The sequence below is a fragment of the Podarcis muralis genome, chromosome Z (assembly GCF_964188315.1).
Source record: "Podarcis muralis chromosome Z, rPodMur119.hap1.1, whole genome shotgun sequence".
Taxonomy (NCBI): domain Eukaryota; kingdom Metazoa; phylum Chordata; class Lepidosauria; order Squamata; family Lacertidae; genus Podarcis; species Podarcis muralis.
The window spans coordinates 3,718,142-3,731,535 of NC_135673.1; the positions used below are offsets into that span (position 1 = coordinate 3,718,142).

The following is a 13,394-nucleotide window of genomic DNA, read 5'->3' on the forward strand; positions in this document are numbered from 1 at the left end:
CTTCACCAACCTGGTCCCCTCTAAATGGCTGGAGCAATAGTACTAAACATCTGGGGGCACCAGGTTGACAAAGTCTGTTCTGAGATGATGCCAACTGACAGACATGTGCAGCATTAAAAATATGCTGCCTTGTACAATGTTGTATGCTGACCATCAAACAATGATGACAAAAGAGTACAATTAATTTTTGTCTTCATAGACTTGGTTCATACTTAATGGCTAAACAGAAGTTTGGCTACTATGACTTTACCAAGCTCATGTACTCTTCCTCCCTCTTGTGATCTAGTTCCCTCTCTTATTTCCTAACCTGTGAAAACAACAGTTTACCTAACCAAGAATAGGAAAAGCATGATTTGAAGTAGGTTTCAAATTCTGGCAAGCTTTGGTTTGTGCAAACCCACAGTTTGACTGATCAAGGCATAAAAACAAACTATCAAGGCATGAGAACAAAACCCAAGAAGCAGGGAGGGGAGAGGAAAGCATATCCAATCCTGAAGCATCATCCTGAAGTACAAAGCTTGCTTTTGCCTTTGCGTCAACCAGCCTAATGGGATTTTAGCTCATTTTTGTCAATGGTCTCCTTTCCTTGTGCAGCAACTGACCAATCATATCCGAGACACATTGCCAGGCCTGCGAAACAAACTCCAGAGCCAGCTTCTCTCCATTGAGAAAGAAGTGGAAGAATACAAGAACTTCCGCCCTGATGACCCTGCCCGCAAGACCAAAGCTCTGCTTCAGTGAGTGACCTATTAATTAAGAGTACTTAAATTATGGTTCCCAGATTTTTTTCAATGAATCCAAGGACACTTCCCCTCCCCTTTTTTTGAAGCTGAGTAGCAACAGGGAGTCAGTAGTGGGGATGGTGAGGCCAAAGACCCTGGGCCCAAGCACACAGGTGTATTATATAAAGGTGCAAAGCCCTTATTTTGTGTGCTGTGAAACATAAATGCGCAGACCAGGTGCTACTGGAAGGAATTTTTTTTGTTTTGACTATGGCAGACCAACACGGCTACCTATCTATAAATGCGCAGAGTTTTTAAAAAACCAGGCAATGTCTGCCTGCCCGTGACTCCCGAGCCTCCCCCAGTCAGTCAAAACAAAGGGGGAAGGGGGCAAGAGATCTGTACCACCGGACATCCCTGGTTCCCCTTTGGCAGTGGTGGCAGCAGCAGCACTCAGCAGCCTGGAGCCAGCCTGGTAGCACAGTTGGCTCTGGCAGTTGGCTCTGGCTGGCTTCAGGAGCTGTTCGCTGCTGTGGCGCCCGCCATTTTTCCTCTCTGGAAGTCTCCGTATGATGGATTGCGCACAAGACACATCATATGGGGACTTCCGGAGAGGAAAAAATGGCGGGCGCCACAGCAGCAAGCAGCAAGCAGCTCCTACCAGGCTGGCTCTGGGCTGCTGAGGCTGCCGCTGCCACGTTTCCTGGGAGCAGATTTGCAGATCTGGGGACATTTTAGGGACGGAATTTGTCTGGGGACAGATTTCAAATCTGGGGATTGTCCCCGGGAATCCTACTTGGCAACCTAAATTTGGTTCCTGGGACCTCATAAGTACATTTACTTTTTTGATTTATTACATTTATATCCCACCTGTTTCTGCAGGGAGCTCAAGGTGGGCATACACAATTCTCCCTCCTCATTTAATCCTCACAACAACCCTGTGAGATTAGGCTAAGAGATGGTGACTGGCCCAAGGTCAGCCAGTGAGCTTCCTGGCTGAGTGGGGATTCGAACTCCAGTCTCCCAGGTCCTGGTCCAGCACTCTAAAATCACTACTCCACACTGGCTTCTGAGCCCTCGCCAGTGCTGTCTGCTAGGCTCTCTATCCATTCTTAAGCTTGTTTCATATATGTTGTAGCAAATGATTTAGACCTTTTTTTTGGAGTGTGCAATAGAAAGGGCCAATCACAGCCAGCTCACAAGCTGACGGTAAAACATGTGATGGCTTCAGTGAACTTTAATTGGATGGGTGTTCTACACTTATGAAATCTCTTCCTCCCTTCTTTAATTCCCTGCATAGAATGGTCCAGCAGTTTGCTGTCGACTTCGAGAAGCGCATTGAAGGCTCTGGCGATCAGATCGATACCTATGAGCTGTCTGGAGGTGCCAGGATCAACCGCATCTTCCACGAGAGATTCCCCTTTGAGTTGGTGAAGGTAAAACGGATCCCTCATTAGCATTTGCCTAGGCCAGCCTTCTGCAATCCAGTTCCCTGCAGATATTTTGGCCTACAACTTCCACCAGCCTCAGCCAGCCCTGCTGTGTCCTGCTGGGTTGTTGAACAGCTGTGAAAACTGGAATGAATTCTGAGGTGGCTGGCATAGGCTGCCGCTGGCATTTCCTTTTTTGCTCCCTGTACTCTTTCTTCTTCTTCTTCTCAACTGGTCTCCTTCAGGGTAACATGCTGCTTTCTTCATTTTCATTTCCTTCCATTTTCCTTCTTTTTGCTAATCATAGAATCATAGAACTGTACAGTAGGAAGGAACCCTGAGATCTTCTAGTCCAACCCCCTCAGTGCAGGAATTGCAGCTAAAGCATCCCTGACAGACAGCTATCCTCTGTTTAAAAACCTTCCGCAAAGAGTCTTCTGAGGGAGCCTGTTTCACTGTCAAATGGCTCTTGCCCCCATAAAGTTTCGTCAGAATCTCCTCCCTTGTCATTTGAATCCATTGGTTTGGATCCCATCCCCTGGAGCAGCTGGGGTGGTGCTCCCTGTCTTCTTTCTGTGAGGCCCTGAAAACCTATAAGAACAGGGGTGTAAGTTTCAGTTTCCTGAGGGACAACCTTTTTGAGAGAACTGTTGTAGAGCTGAGGTGAATAACAAGAGGCCATTTGCCCTTGAGCTTATTTATTATTTACTTAATTTATTGCATGTATATTGAAATACTTTATTGTCACTTGTCCAGCTTGTATACAATGAGATTACATGAGCACCCCCCACTCAGCTCTCTTAGTCTTAATTCCCCTCATTTACTGACTCACACCCACCAAACCCGAAAGTCAGTTGCCCTGTTGTTATCTTTTCATTCAGCAGCACAACAGCCCACGGATAGAAGCTGTTCTTTACCCTGTTGGTGCGACTAATCATGCTTCTGTATCTTCTGCCTGAGGGCAGGAGATCAAGAAAGTGCCGGCCAGGGTGTGAATTATCCCTGAGAATTTTCCTCACTCTCCTGAGGCAACGGTATATCCCACCTTCTTAATTTATTGCATTTATATCCTGAGGAGCTCAGGCTGCCGTACATAGTTCTCCTCTTCCCCCTTTTATCCTCACAACAACCCTGTGAGGTAGGTTCAGGCTGAGAGTGAGTGACTGGCCCAAGGTCACCCACTGAGTTTCATGACCAAGTAGGGATTTGAACCCTGGCCTCCCAGATCCTCGCCTGTCATTCTGCAGTAATAGCAGCTTCCTGATCAAGTACAAGGGAAGCCCCTCGTAGAGCACATTGAGGTAGTCCAGACTTGTAGCAACATGCTGCAGTGGCTGTGCTGATGGCTTTTTCTCCCCATGCAGATGGAATTTGATGAGAAGGAGCTGCGAAGAGAGATCAGCTACGCCATCAAGAACATCCATGGAATCAGGCATGTATCAATGCAATGGAGGCAGGCTGCCTCTGCGCCGTTTCTTTGACAGTATTTCTAGAACTTCCAGGGCTGGGTCCTGAAGACGTCAGAGGTATGGTAGGTTGGCAGACGGGCAGAAGTGCCTGCCGAGGTGGTCGGCTTTGAAACCTGTGGGTAGGTTCCACTACTGATCCCCGTTGGCTTGCTTCCTGTTTCCCTGAGCCAGGAGCATGTAAAATAAAGCTGCCTTTCCATTCACCGTGGAAGGGGAAGTGATGCCATCTGCAAGAATAAGTACCCCAGGAAGTAATCCCACCCTGGCTATTGTTTCATGTTGCTTTTCCCCCTCGAATATCTACAACGGCTCAGTTTTCCATTCTGGTGGTGAGGCCACTTCTGTCTGCAACCTGCACTGGTGTAAAACAGGCCTGTCATACTTGCAGGACCCATTTAGACCGCCTCCCCCACCTGATGCCTTCCAGATGTTTCTTCAGCCTTGGCTCATGTGGTCACTGGTTGGCATTATGAGGGCTGTAGACCAAAACATCTGGATAGCACCAGCTTCAGGCGTATGGCTTTGATTTTGCACCAAGCCCAGGGGCTGGCTGTAGTTTGGCCTGATTAAGACAGGGAGGAGGTTCTTAGCATGCCGGCTGGGACAGAGCAGCCGTGAGGTGCATTTTGCTCCTCTCACTTCCCATGAGTTCTCAGCACTTTTAAGTTTTCCACGATGAGCAACTCATGATGGGGTGTGCATCCTGCCTAAGGCCCACATCGTAAAGGTTGAGTCGGGATACACATTTGTTGCTGCTTCTGTATGCAGTGATAATCAGCCTCAAAGTTCTCTTGGCTCTGTTCTCATCTGATGCTCTGCTCCCTCTGCCCTCACTGCAAGTGTGTCATTAGAAAATATATGCAATCTAAGGGACTAACTAGGTGTGGTGGTGGTGGTAGAACTGCTCCCGCTACTTGAGCCTCTTCTCTTCCTTGCAATGACAAGGGCAGCCTTCACCAACCTGGTGCCCTGGGAAAATTTAGTACTACAAGTCCCATCATCCCCAGCCAGCACAGCAATAGAACCCCATAAAGTAGCACATGCCAAGCTACAAAGGAACAAATTGAAAACAGTAATGAAAAATTACTAATGAAAAAGTGGGGAACCAGTGGCCCTGTACATCTTGTAGGACTACAGTTCCCATCACCCCTGGCCATTGGCCAAGCTGGTCAAGACTGGTGGGAATTGGAGTCCAACAAGGTTTTGTGCAGGCAAGGGAGCCAAATGCATCCCCCTAAGCCTCTTAATCTAGCCCCTGCCAGGCCCTGCTCTGGGCCCTCCTCAAAGGCTTTTGATTGGTTTGAATGTGTTGTTGAACTGAGAGAATGCCTCTCGCTTGCTTAGATGGTGGATGGATTGGTAGTGTGTGTGTTTGTGTAGAAACACCTGACTTTTGCATGGCTGGGATGTAAAGTACTGTACAAAGGTAAAAGTCATTTCCATTGCTCAGCCTCTGGCCCCATCCACTGCAGCATGCAGCCCTGGGAAGGTTGCCTGTATGAGTGTGTGAGACAAAGGTTCCTCACCCCTGATTTGGAGGGCCAAAGGTTCCCCACTCCTGCTGCAAGCAATGCTCAGAGAACAGTGCAGCAGGGCAGAAGATGGGTCAGCTTGGGAGGCCCAAAGCCTGCTGGGACAGGAAGGCCATCTCCTCTCCATCTAAGCCAGAGGTTGGCCCATCACTTCAGCTCCCTATATCCCTGACTACATCACCTGGAGCTGATGGTAGCTGGGAGAACCACAGTGTCCTTCACCCCTGGCCTTGTCCATGTGGGGAAGTGGGTTGTGTAGCCCTCAGAGAGCTCTTCTCTTCCTTCCTGATTTTTCAAGTCTCACCCAGCACACCCCAAGCTGCTTCTCTGTGATATGAGCGACTGCTCTGAAGTTGATCTGTAATGCTGTGTCACTCCTCTTGCCCTGTCTTCCTCCCACTTTGTCTTGTCCCCTTCCCCACCGGGGTGTTTAGAACCGGTCTCTTCACGCCCGACATGGCCTTTGAGACCATTGTGAAAAAGCAGGTGAAGAAGATTAAAGAGCCTTGCCTGAAATGCGTGGATATGGTGATTTCGGAGTTAATCAATACCGTTAGACAGTGCACCAAGAAGGTAACCCCGAAAGGGAGCATGGAGTCCCAACATGCTCTTGCCCACATCCCCTCTGGCTGAAGCACAGCATTTGTGATCTGGGTGACAACCCTGCCTGGCAGTGACGTTTTGTTGTATTTTCTAACTACCGTCCTTAACAGCATGACTAGAACTGAGCGAATCCAGGCTGGAGTTTCCTAGCCAATCAGAAAGAGACGGGGAAGCTTAAGGGGTGTGGCTAGCTTTCCTTCCGCCAAACAAAGCACAGCCATTTCTTCATGAGCTCTAGAATCCTGGGTCCCACTACAACCTATTGCACCATGACGAACAAATGCATTCAGCTGGCCCTCAAACAGGAGGAAAATTTTATACTTAAAAAAAAAAAAAAGAACCCAACAAGAACAGGCTGCAGTCTTGTCCCCACCTTCCACAGCTTCACCAGATCCTACCTGATTTCTCCATTTGCTTCTGATTTCTCCATTAGAGCTTCCTTTGGAGATTTCAGGTCTTCAGAATGGGATATAGATAGGAAACAATGCTTAGGGTGGAAACAGATATAGCATTCCCAGAGGGATTACAGCTGGCTCTTTGCCTTGGCTTCACAACATATCTTAGAGTCATGCACACCAGGCTGGAACACCTAGTGCCTTCAAACATCAGACTTTTTTTTTCTTTTTTAGAGTAGCACATAATATTTTTGTAAATATATGTTATCCTTCATCTTACCAAAAAGTGTGTTGGTGATGTCCTGGAAGCTAGCCAATGAGTTTTCACATCTGCTTCTCCCCAGCTCAGGTAGAACCATACTAGAAACCTGCAGAACACTTTCCCATCACCACCACCACCACAAGCAGAGCTCATCTCAAGAAAGAAAAATATATGACATTTTTGAAGACCAATGACAATACTATCAAAGCACTTGGTCTGTCTCCACCATTAATAAATGTATCTTTATATCTTGGGTTTTCAAATTCTGAGGGCTCCAAAGCCACATGGGTCTGCTCTAAAACCTCTGCAGCTTGGTACATTTTCTGATTGGCTTGGTTTGTGTCCTGTCCTGGAAGAGCAGCAACTGGCTGAAGAGAACTAAACTAAAAACATCTCTCCTCTCTTGATTGCCCACCACTCTCTCCTCAGTCTCTTGGAATGAGTTGCCTTGGAAGTTTCCATCTTTCATTCGCTTAGGCTATGATTGGCTGTCACGGGAGAGGTACCATAACCTCGCCCCATTTTATTCCAAATGACTGCAGGTGCAGAGAAATACAGGAGAGACAGGTGTTCCTTCTCTTAGTCATTCTCTGCTCCTTTCAGGCAGACACCCAGGTACTGGAATTTATTTATTTAATTTTAAAAAGGCCTTTGACTCTTTAGAGTGTGAGCACTTGGAACCCTTGGCATGTTGGACGAACTGGTGGCCATTTGGGAACAGGTAACTGGGCAGGGTGAACGATGGAGTATTCTAGAATGTTATTTGTGGCAAAGACTGAGTCCAGGCAAATGAGGAGATGCCTGGTGCTTTGGCAAGAGGCCACAATGACCGGTTGTCATCATTCTTGGGCTCAGATTGGGAGCAAACAAAAGTGAGCGTACCTGTCATAGGTTCCTTGAAGTTCTAGAATGCTGGGAGGACTTTTGTTTTTTTACCCTGCTCTCCTTATGGGGGTGTTGGGGGGTCTGTGGCTGTGGGGAGCACCCAGAAATCTTGCCATTAGTGCCTGATTAAACACAAGCCGCTAGGCTGCCAAGTATGCAGTGTCATCTGAATAACTGGATTGGAAGGGCCAATTTTTCATGCCCCTGCCCACTCCACTAGTACCTTCTCTGTTAATTTTCCCATTGGTTAATCACCATTCCCTGCTTTTCTACAAATCTCCTTTTCTGTTTGTTTGTGCTATTCACATTCTTTCCTCTTTATCTTATTTCTCTCGCCCTCCCCCAACAAGAGCAAATCTGTATCTGTAGTGAAACCCTTTCTAAAATGGTCATGAAGAACAGTTTCCTTCTTTCTAGTGAGGACTGGGTATCCAGAGGTGTGAGGATACTTTGGCCCTCCAAGTGTTGCTGAAATACAATTCCCACCATCCCTAGTCATTGGCCATGCTTGATTGGGCTGATGGGAGTTGTAGTCAAATAATATCTGGAGGGCTGAAGGTTCCCCACAATTGTTCTAAGCAATTAGGAAGCAGGTAAGAATGGAAAAGTTGGAAAGAATGCAGACAGATAGAGATTGTTATCACTGGTTCCTACAGAACCAACACTTGCAGTTTGAATTCGCCTGTGACTGAGGCCCTTGGCGCTGTGTGTGTGTGTGTGAGAGAGAGAGAGAGAGAGAATGAGAAAGGAAAGAGCGTTGTTTAGTCCAGCATAACCCGGTACAAGTGGAAACTGTACCAAAATGGTGCAGCATAAAGTGCTGTTGTTCAGGGAGCCAGCCAGCCATTCCCTTTTCCATTTCATTCCTCCTCACCTGTCAGAACTGCCATCCTAACTGCAGCTGGGGAAAAACACTTCTAGCCACTCAGGTTATGCGGGCCTCTAGGACAATGTTGGTCCCAGAAACACTCTTCAGCTGTGTACCTGCTCCTTCAGGGGTAGTTCTGTGCAGGGCAGGCAGTTGACCAACTTAGAATAATAGAATCAAAGCTTTGTAGCATTGGAAGGGACCCTAAGGGTTTCCTAGTCCGATTCCTTGCAATGCAGGAATCACAGCTAAAGGTTTCCTGGCAGGTGACCATCCAACTTCTTCTTAAAAGCCTCCAGTAAAGGAGAGTCCACCTTCTTCTTTGGTTTAGTCGGAACCTCATTTCTTGTTTTTTAAATTCACTGATTCGGGTCCTACCCTCTGGAGCAGGAGAAAACAAGCTTGCTTCATCTTTCATGTGGAAGCCCTTAAGGTATTTGAAGATGACTATCATATCACTTCTCATCTAAGCAATACATACCCAGATCCCCAAACTGTTCCTCATAAGGTTGAGTTCCCAGACCTTTTATCATCTTGGTCACCGGCCTCTACGCATGTTATCTATAAACAGAAAGTAGCACATGCAAATGTACATTGGGGTGTTTTTTGAGGGGAGGGAACTGTGCCTAATTGGCCACTGGTAGGTTTTGCAGATGCAGCCAGGAATTCAAGATTGTACAGTAGTACAATAACGAAAAGGATATCACTACAACATAACGCTAGCAAGTCATCAAATAGCAATTCATTTGAAATATATCAAAAGTAAGCATGCAGTAAGACAATTAACAGTATATTCTAAAGTGAGGCCAAAGCTGGTGGCATTAGCACCTGACAACATGCCTTGTCTCCTCACACCAATATTTTTATATTCAGACTCAAAAGGTAAGAAACACCCTTGTAGCTGTTTGGCAGCTGTTCCCTTATGAAAGCACACAGGGAATCAGTTGGCACCTGATTTATGCAAGCTGCAGAATCCAGCTTTATAGTACAGAAGCTTTATTATTCAGGTTACAGAATACTATACACGATTCTGAGTTTTAAAAAGTCTAGCAGAGTGCATACACATGTTATGTGGCAACATACAGTGGTAAATTTTAACTCATGTTCATCTTCAAGAGAAAAGTCACACATAGTAAAAGCTGCAGAAGAGAGCCTGTAGATCAGGGACAGGGAGTCTGTGATGCTCCATGTATTGAATCTTGATTCCTATCAGCCTCAGCTGGCATGGCCAATGGTCAGGGATTATGCAAGTTGTAGTCCAGCAACATCTGGCAGGCTGCAGGTTCTCCACCACTGCTGTAGGTCTTCCCTCTGACACATGTGTTAGCGTTTTCAGGGTTACTTCTTCAAGGACCTTAAGCTTCATGTTTGTGCTTTTTAGGTGTCCACATAGAAAGCAACCTTGAGGGTGGATGAGAGATAACCTGAGGCCCCAGTTAGACTCTCAGTAGGGAGATGAAGGCTTCATTTTTTCAGGAGTCAGAGAGAATGGTAGGGTTGGGGAGGAAGGGATCCCTGCATTTACCCATCTGTCCATTTCACTGGCCACACCCTGGCTTGCAGTTTTTCATTCCATCTTTTCTTCCTCCTGTAGAATCCACCTGATGCTTGGCAGCACTTTGGGTCCTTTAGTGACGCTCACTTGGGTTACATTTGCCTAAGGCAGAGATAAACAACATTGTTCCTTCCAGATGCTGCTGGACTTTAGCACCCATCAGCTCCAGCCAGCTTGACTAGTGGTCAGGGGTGGTGGGAGCTGGGACCCCAGCAACACCTGGATGGCACCACATTGGCTACCCCTGGCCTGTGGAGTGAACCAAAATCTCATTTTTGCCTTGTGTTTTTCTCTTCTCCCTTTCTCTTTCTCTTTCTTCCTTTCTTCCCCTCCCTCCCCTCTGTCTGATCTCTTTCTTTTCTCCTCCGTCTGCTTCGCACTCCTTTCTTCTTGTTGCTTCTCTCCTTCCCTGCTCCTTTCGCCACGCAGAACGGGTCTCTTCACGCCTGACCTCGCTTTTGAAGCCATAGTGAAAAAGCAGGTGCAGAAACTGAATGAGCCATGTCTGAAGTGTGTGGACATGGTAGTGAGTGAGCTCACGTCCACCATCAGAAAGTGTAGCGAAAAGGTAAAGAAACCGTACGCCCCCAAAGAGAGGGAACCTTGGCACAATGCCACTTTGCACCCAGGCATACCCATCCATCCAGGGACAGAGACACAGGGGCTCATTTCTTTGTACGCTGAGTGCAGCGATCCCTGCCAGCAAAAAGAGGAAAATTAGGGACGTGTGCCAGAGTTTGGCTCTTGGTTTGTTAGTAGGCAATAGGCATTGAGTTCTTTAAAACAGTTGTTTGTTTTTTATTATTATTTACTGTGTTGATGTGGAGCTTTTCATCCCCAAGCGACCTCAGAGCAGTTTACGTAAGAATAAATAAATCATATCACTAAAAATCACAGAACAGAATTAAAGCAATATTGATAACGAGGATTTGCAGGTGGTGGCAAATCCTACAGTATGACCATGCCAATTGGCTTCGTACAAAGTCTGGCATGCCACTGGGTCACAGAAGGGTACAATCTCATGGCTTTATATCTGTCCATTGCCCAGTGTCTGGAACAAGGTTAGACAACCTGGTGCCTTCCAGATGTTGCTGGACTACAGCTCCCAACATCTCTGACCATTGGCCGAACTGGCTGGAGTTGATGGGAGCTGGAGCAATGCGCATACAAGGTTTATACCCTACTGTTTCCAGTAAAAGGGATAACAGCCTCTCAGTGAAGACCTGATTCAACCTCATTCTTGGTTATATGAGTGAAGGAACTGTGAACAAGCCATTTGCACAGCCAATAATAAGTAACCCCAAGATGTGTTTGTGATTGCAAACTGGCCCGATCAACACCATAACATCTACCATGACACAGCCATCTACCTGCTTCCTAAGTGCCTAGTAATGCATTCATTTACAAATGGCTACTAACCACAGTGGCTATGCTTTGCCTCAATGGTTTCAGGAAACCACGGGATGAGAGAGGGCTCTTGGGTTTGGGTCTTGTTTGCAGGTTCCCCATTCAGGCTTCTGGTTGGCCACTTTGAGAACAGGATGCTAGACCAGATGAACCCCCTTTTGCCTTGTTACGTAATTCCAGATGGTATAATTAAGCAAATTAACCATCTTGCTCTTTCAGACGTTAAAGTGGTGTTGGTGATGGTAGTGTTGTTCTCAAGCTCTTTAGGGGGAAGAGGGGCCCAAGTTAATAAATGATCCACTTACAATGTAATATTGTGTCTGCCATCACTCAGAGCCAACTGCTATAAATTTCTTAAGATAGGAATTCAGAAGTCAGCTGGATAAAAAGGGTGATTGCTTATTAGCAAGCCCTTTCTTGTTATACTCTCCCTTTGTTTCAGAATAAAGTCTTGTTGCAACACACACACACACACACACACACACACACCGGCCCCAATTTCAAACTGTCCCTGATTTGCATGTTGAAAACCTGTTTTATTTGCTTTTCCCCATCTGGAAAGCCAAACTTTTGAGAACAAGGAAGCAGAGAAAGAGATTGTGGATATTAAAAAAACAAACAAAAACCAAATAAATAAATAAATAAATTGAGATTGATATTCCAGATCTCTTCCAGATGATGCCATCTCACATCTGCCAGATCAGTGCTGTTTTCCTGAACCTGTGGACTCCATCAGGGGGCACCACACACCTCTTTAAAGAGGCCAGCTTGCCCTTTAGTTGATACATTCATTGATTACAGCTGGATTAGTGTCCTAACAATTCACTCTCCCTGCTCAGGTAAAGTTGCAAGTGCTGTACTAAAAACCACTCCGTTTCTCTCCTGTATTCCAGGACTGGATCCGGCAATCTCAAAGAGATATTCCCAGGTTTGAGAGTAGAAGTAGGAAGAGTGCCTGCACACAGCAGTCCAAAATGAGAAATGCAAAAGCAATTTAAGGCTGCAATCCTATACCCCATTATCCTGGGGTTAAGTCCCACTGAATTCAGTGGGACTTACTTCTGACTGAATGTGTGGCTTGCACCATGAGTCAATTGCGAAAATGTCAGGGCTACATAAGAGGTGACGTTAAATGAATCTTTAACATGCATGGTTGTTGTTGTTGTTTTTAAAAAAATGCAAATAGCATCCTGAAAATTAATGGGGTTGCATCAAGTGGGTGGGAAAGGGAGATTTAACCCTTTCCTTCTGTGCTGTGGTCCTGAGCAAAATCTCTTCTCTGAAGTGACAGCTTGGGAGAAGAGGGTTCCAAGACAATCAAGCAACATTTTCTTAGTTCCTGCACCTCTTTTCAAGAGACATTTTATACCCCACTTTCCTTCAGCACTTGAATTCTTGCCCTGCAGCTCCCCCTCTCCTTGTGACTTGTTTTCTCCCACTGAATAAGACTATTCTCCACTTTGGGCTCTTTCCTCTTATTTGTTGGTAGAGGAGTCAGGTCCACCTCTCTTGCTCTCACTGCCACATTACAGACAGTGTCACATGCTTAGCAGATATATCTTGAAAACTCAAATCCCAGAACCCAGAAGCTCCTGGTCCTAGACCTGGGTTGGGTGGGAAGGGGGAACTGCTAGAAGAGTTGATGTTTCTGCTTCAGTAGGTGGAATCCTTCCCTCTGAATCAGCTAGGAATGCAAGACATGCCTTTTGTAATGCTGGCTATTAGTCTAACACAACCCTCTGCTCAGGGAATTTCTTTGGAGTTCTAAGAGAAATGCTAATCTAGGTGTCTTGAGGCCTACATGTTAGGTGAATTGTGTTTGCTTGTGTGTGTGTGTGTGTGTGTGTGTGTGTGTGTGCGCGCGCTCGCTGGACCTTCCTGGTTCCGTGAGTGAATTTCTTTTCTGAATACTCCATCTCACCCCCAGAGTGACTTGAGGAAAGGCAGACCTGAGTTATAAAACCCCATCCCCGTCCATCAGCGAAAGATCGTTACTAATCATTGCAAATTGCACGGGAAATGAATCCATCTGTTTTTCTGAGCGGTCTGTGTGGGTGTGGATGGATGTGTGGGTGCATATAACTGAGCCACAAGAAAAGATGGAAAAACTTAGCTGGTGCTGAAAAAAGAACGAAAAGCTAGAGGAAGAGGTGGAAGTGTAGGGAAACAAACGGTTCCTTCGGTTAGGCCTGGCAGGCCTGGCTCTGACATTTCATTTTACACATGACAAGACTCTTCACAGCCTGAACGCGCTGCTGCTGTTACA

The 13,394-nt window shown here is 46.3% G+C and overlaps 1 protein-coding gene across 14 annotated transcripts in view; it reads left to right on the forward strand.

Moving 5' to 3' along the window:
* DNM1 (dynamin 1) overlaps positions 1-13,394 on the forward strand; it is a 131,180-nt gene that overhangs the window by 46,150 nt on the left and 71,636 nt on the right. For 11 of the 14 annotated variants that reach the window (XR_013391271.1, XR_013391270.1, XR_013391269.1 and 8 more), the window contains exons 7-10: positions 595-737; positions 2,023-2,158; positions 3,517-3,584; positions 5,588-5,726. Coding sequence is in view for 11 of the 14 variants with exons in the window: in XM_077922184.1 (XP_077778310.1) it covers positions 595-737; positions 2,023-2,158; positions 3,517-3,584; positions 5,588-5,726 (486 nt within the window). In the remaining 3 variants the exon portion in view is untranslated. Of the gene's footprint in view, positions 1-594; positions 738-2,022; positions 2,159-3,516; positions 3,585-5,587; positions 5,727-10,150; positions 10,290-13,394 lie in introns of all 14 variants that reach the window. The other 3 variants (XM_077922175.1, XM_077922185.1, XM_077922178.1) reach the window with 1 other exon arrangement.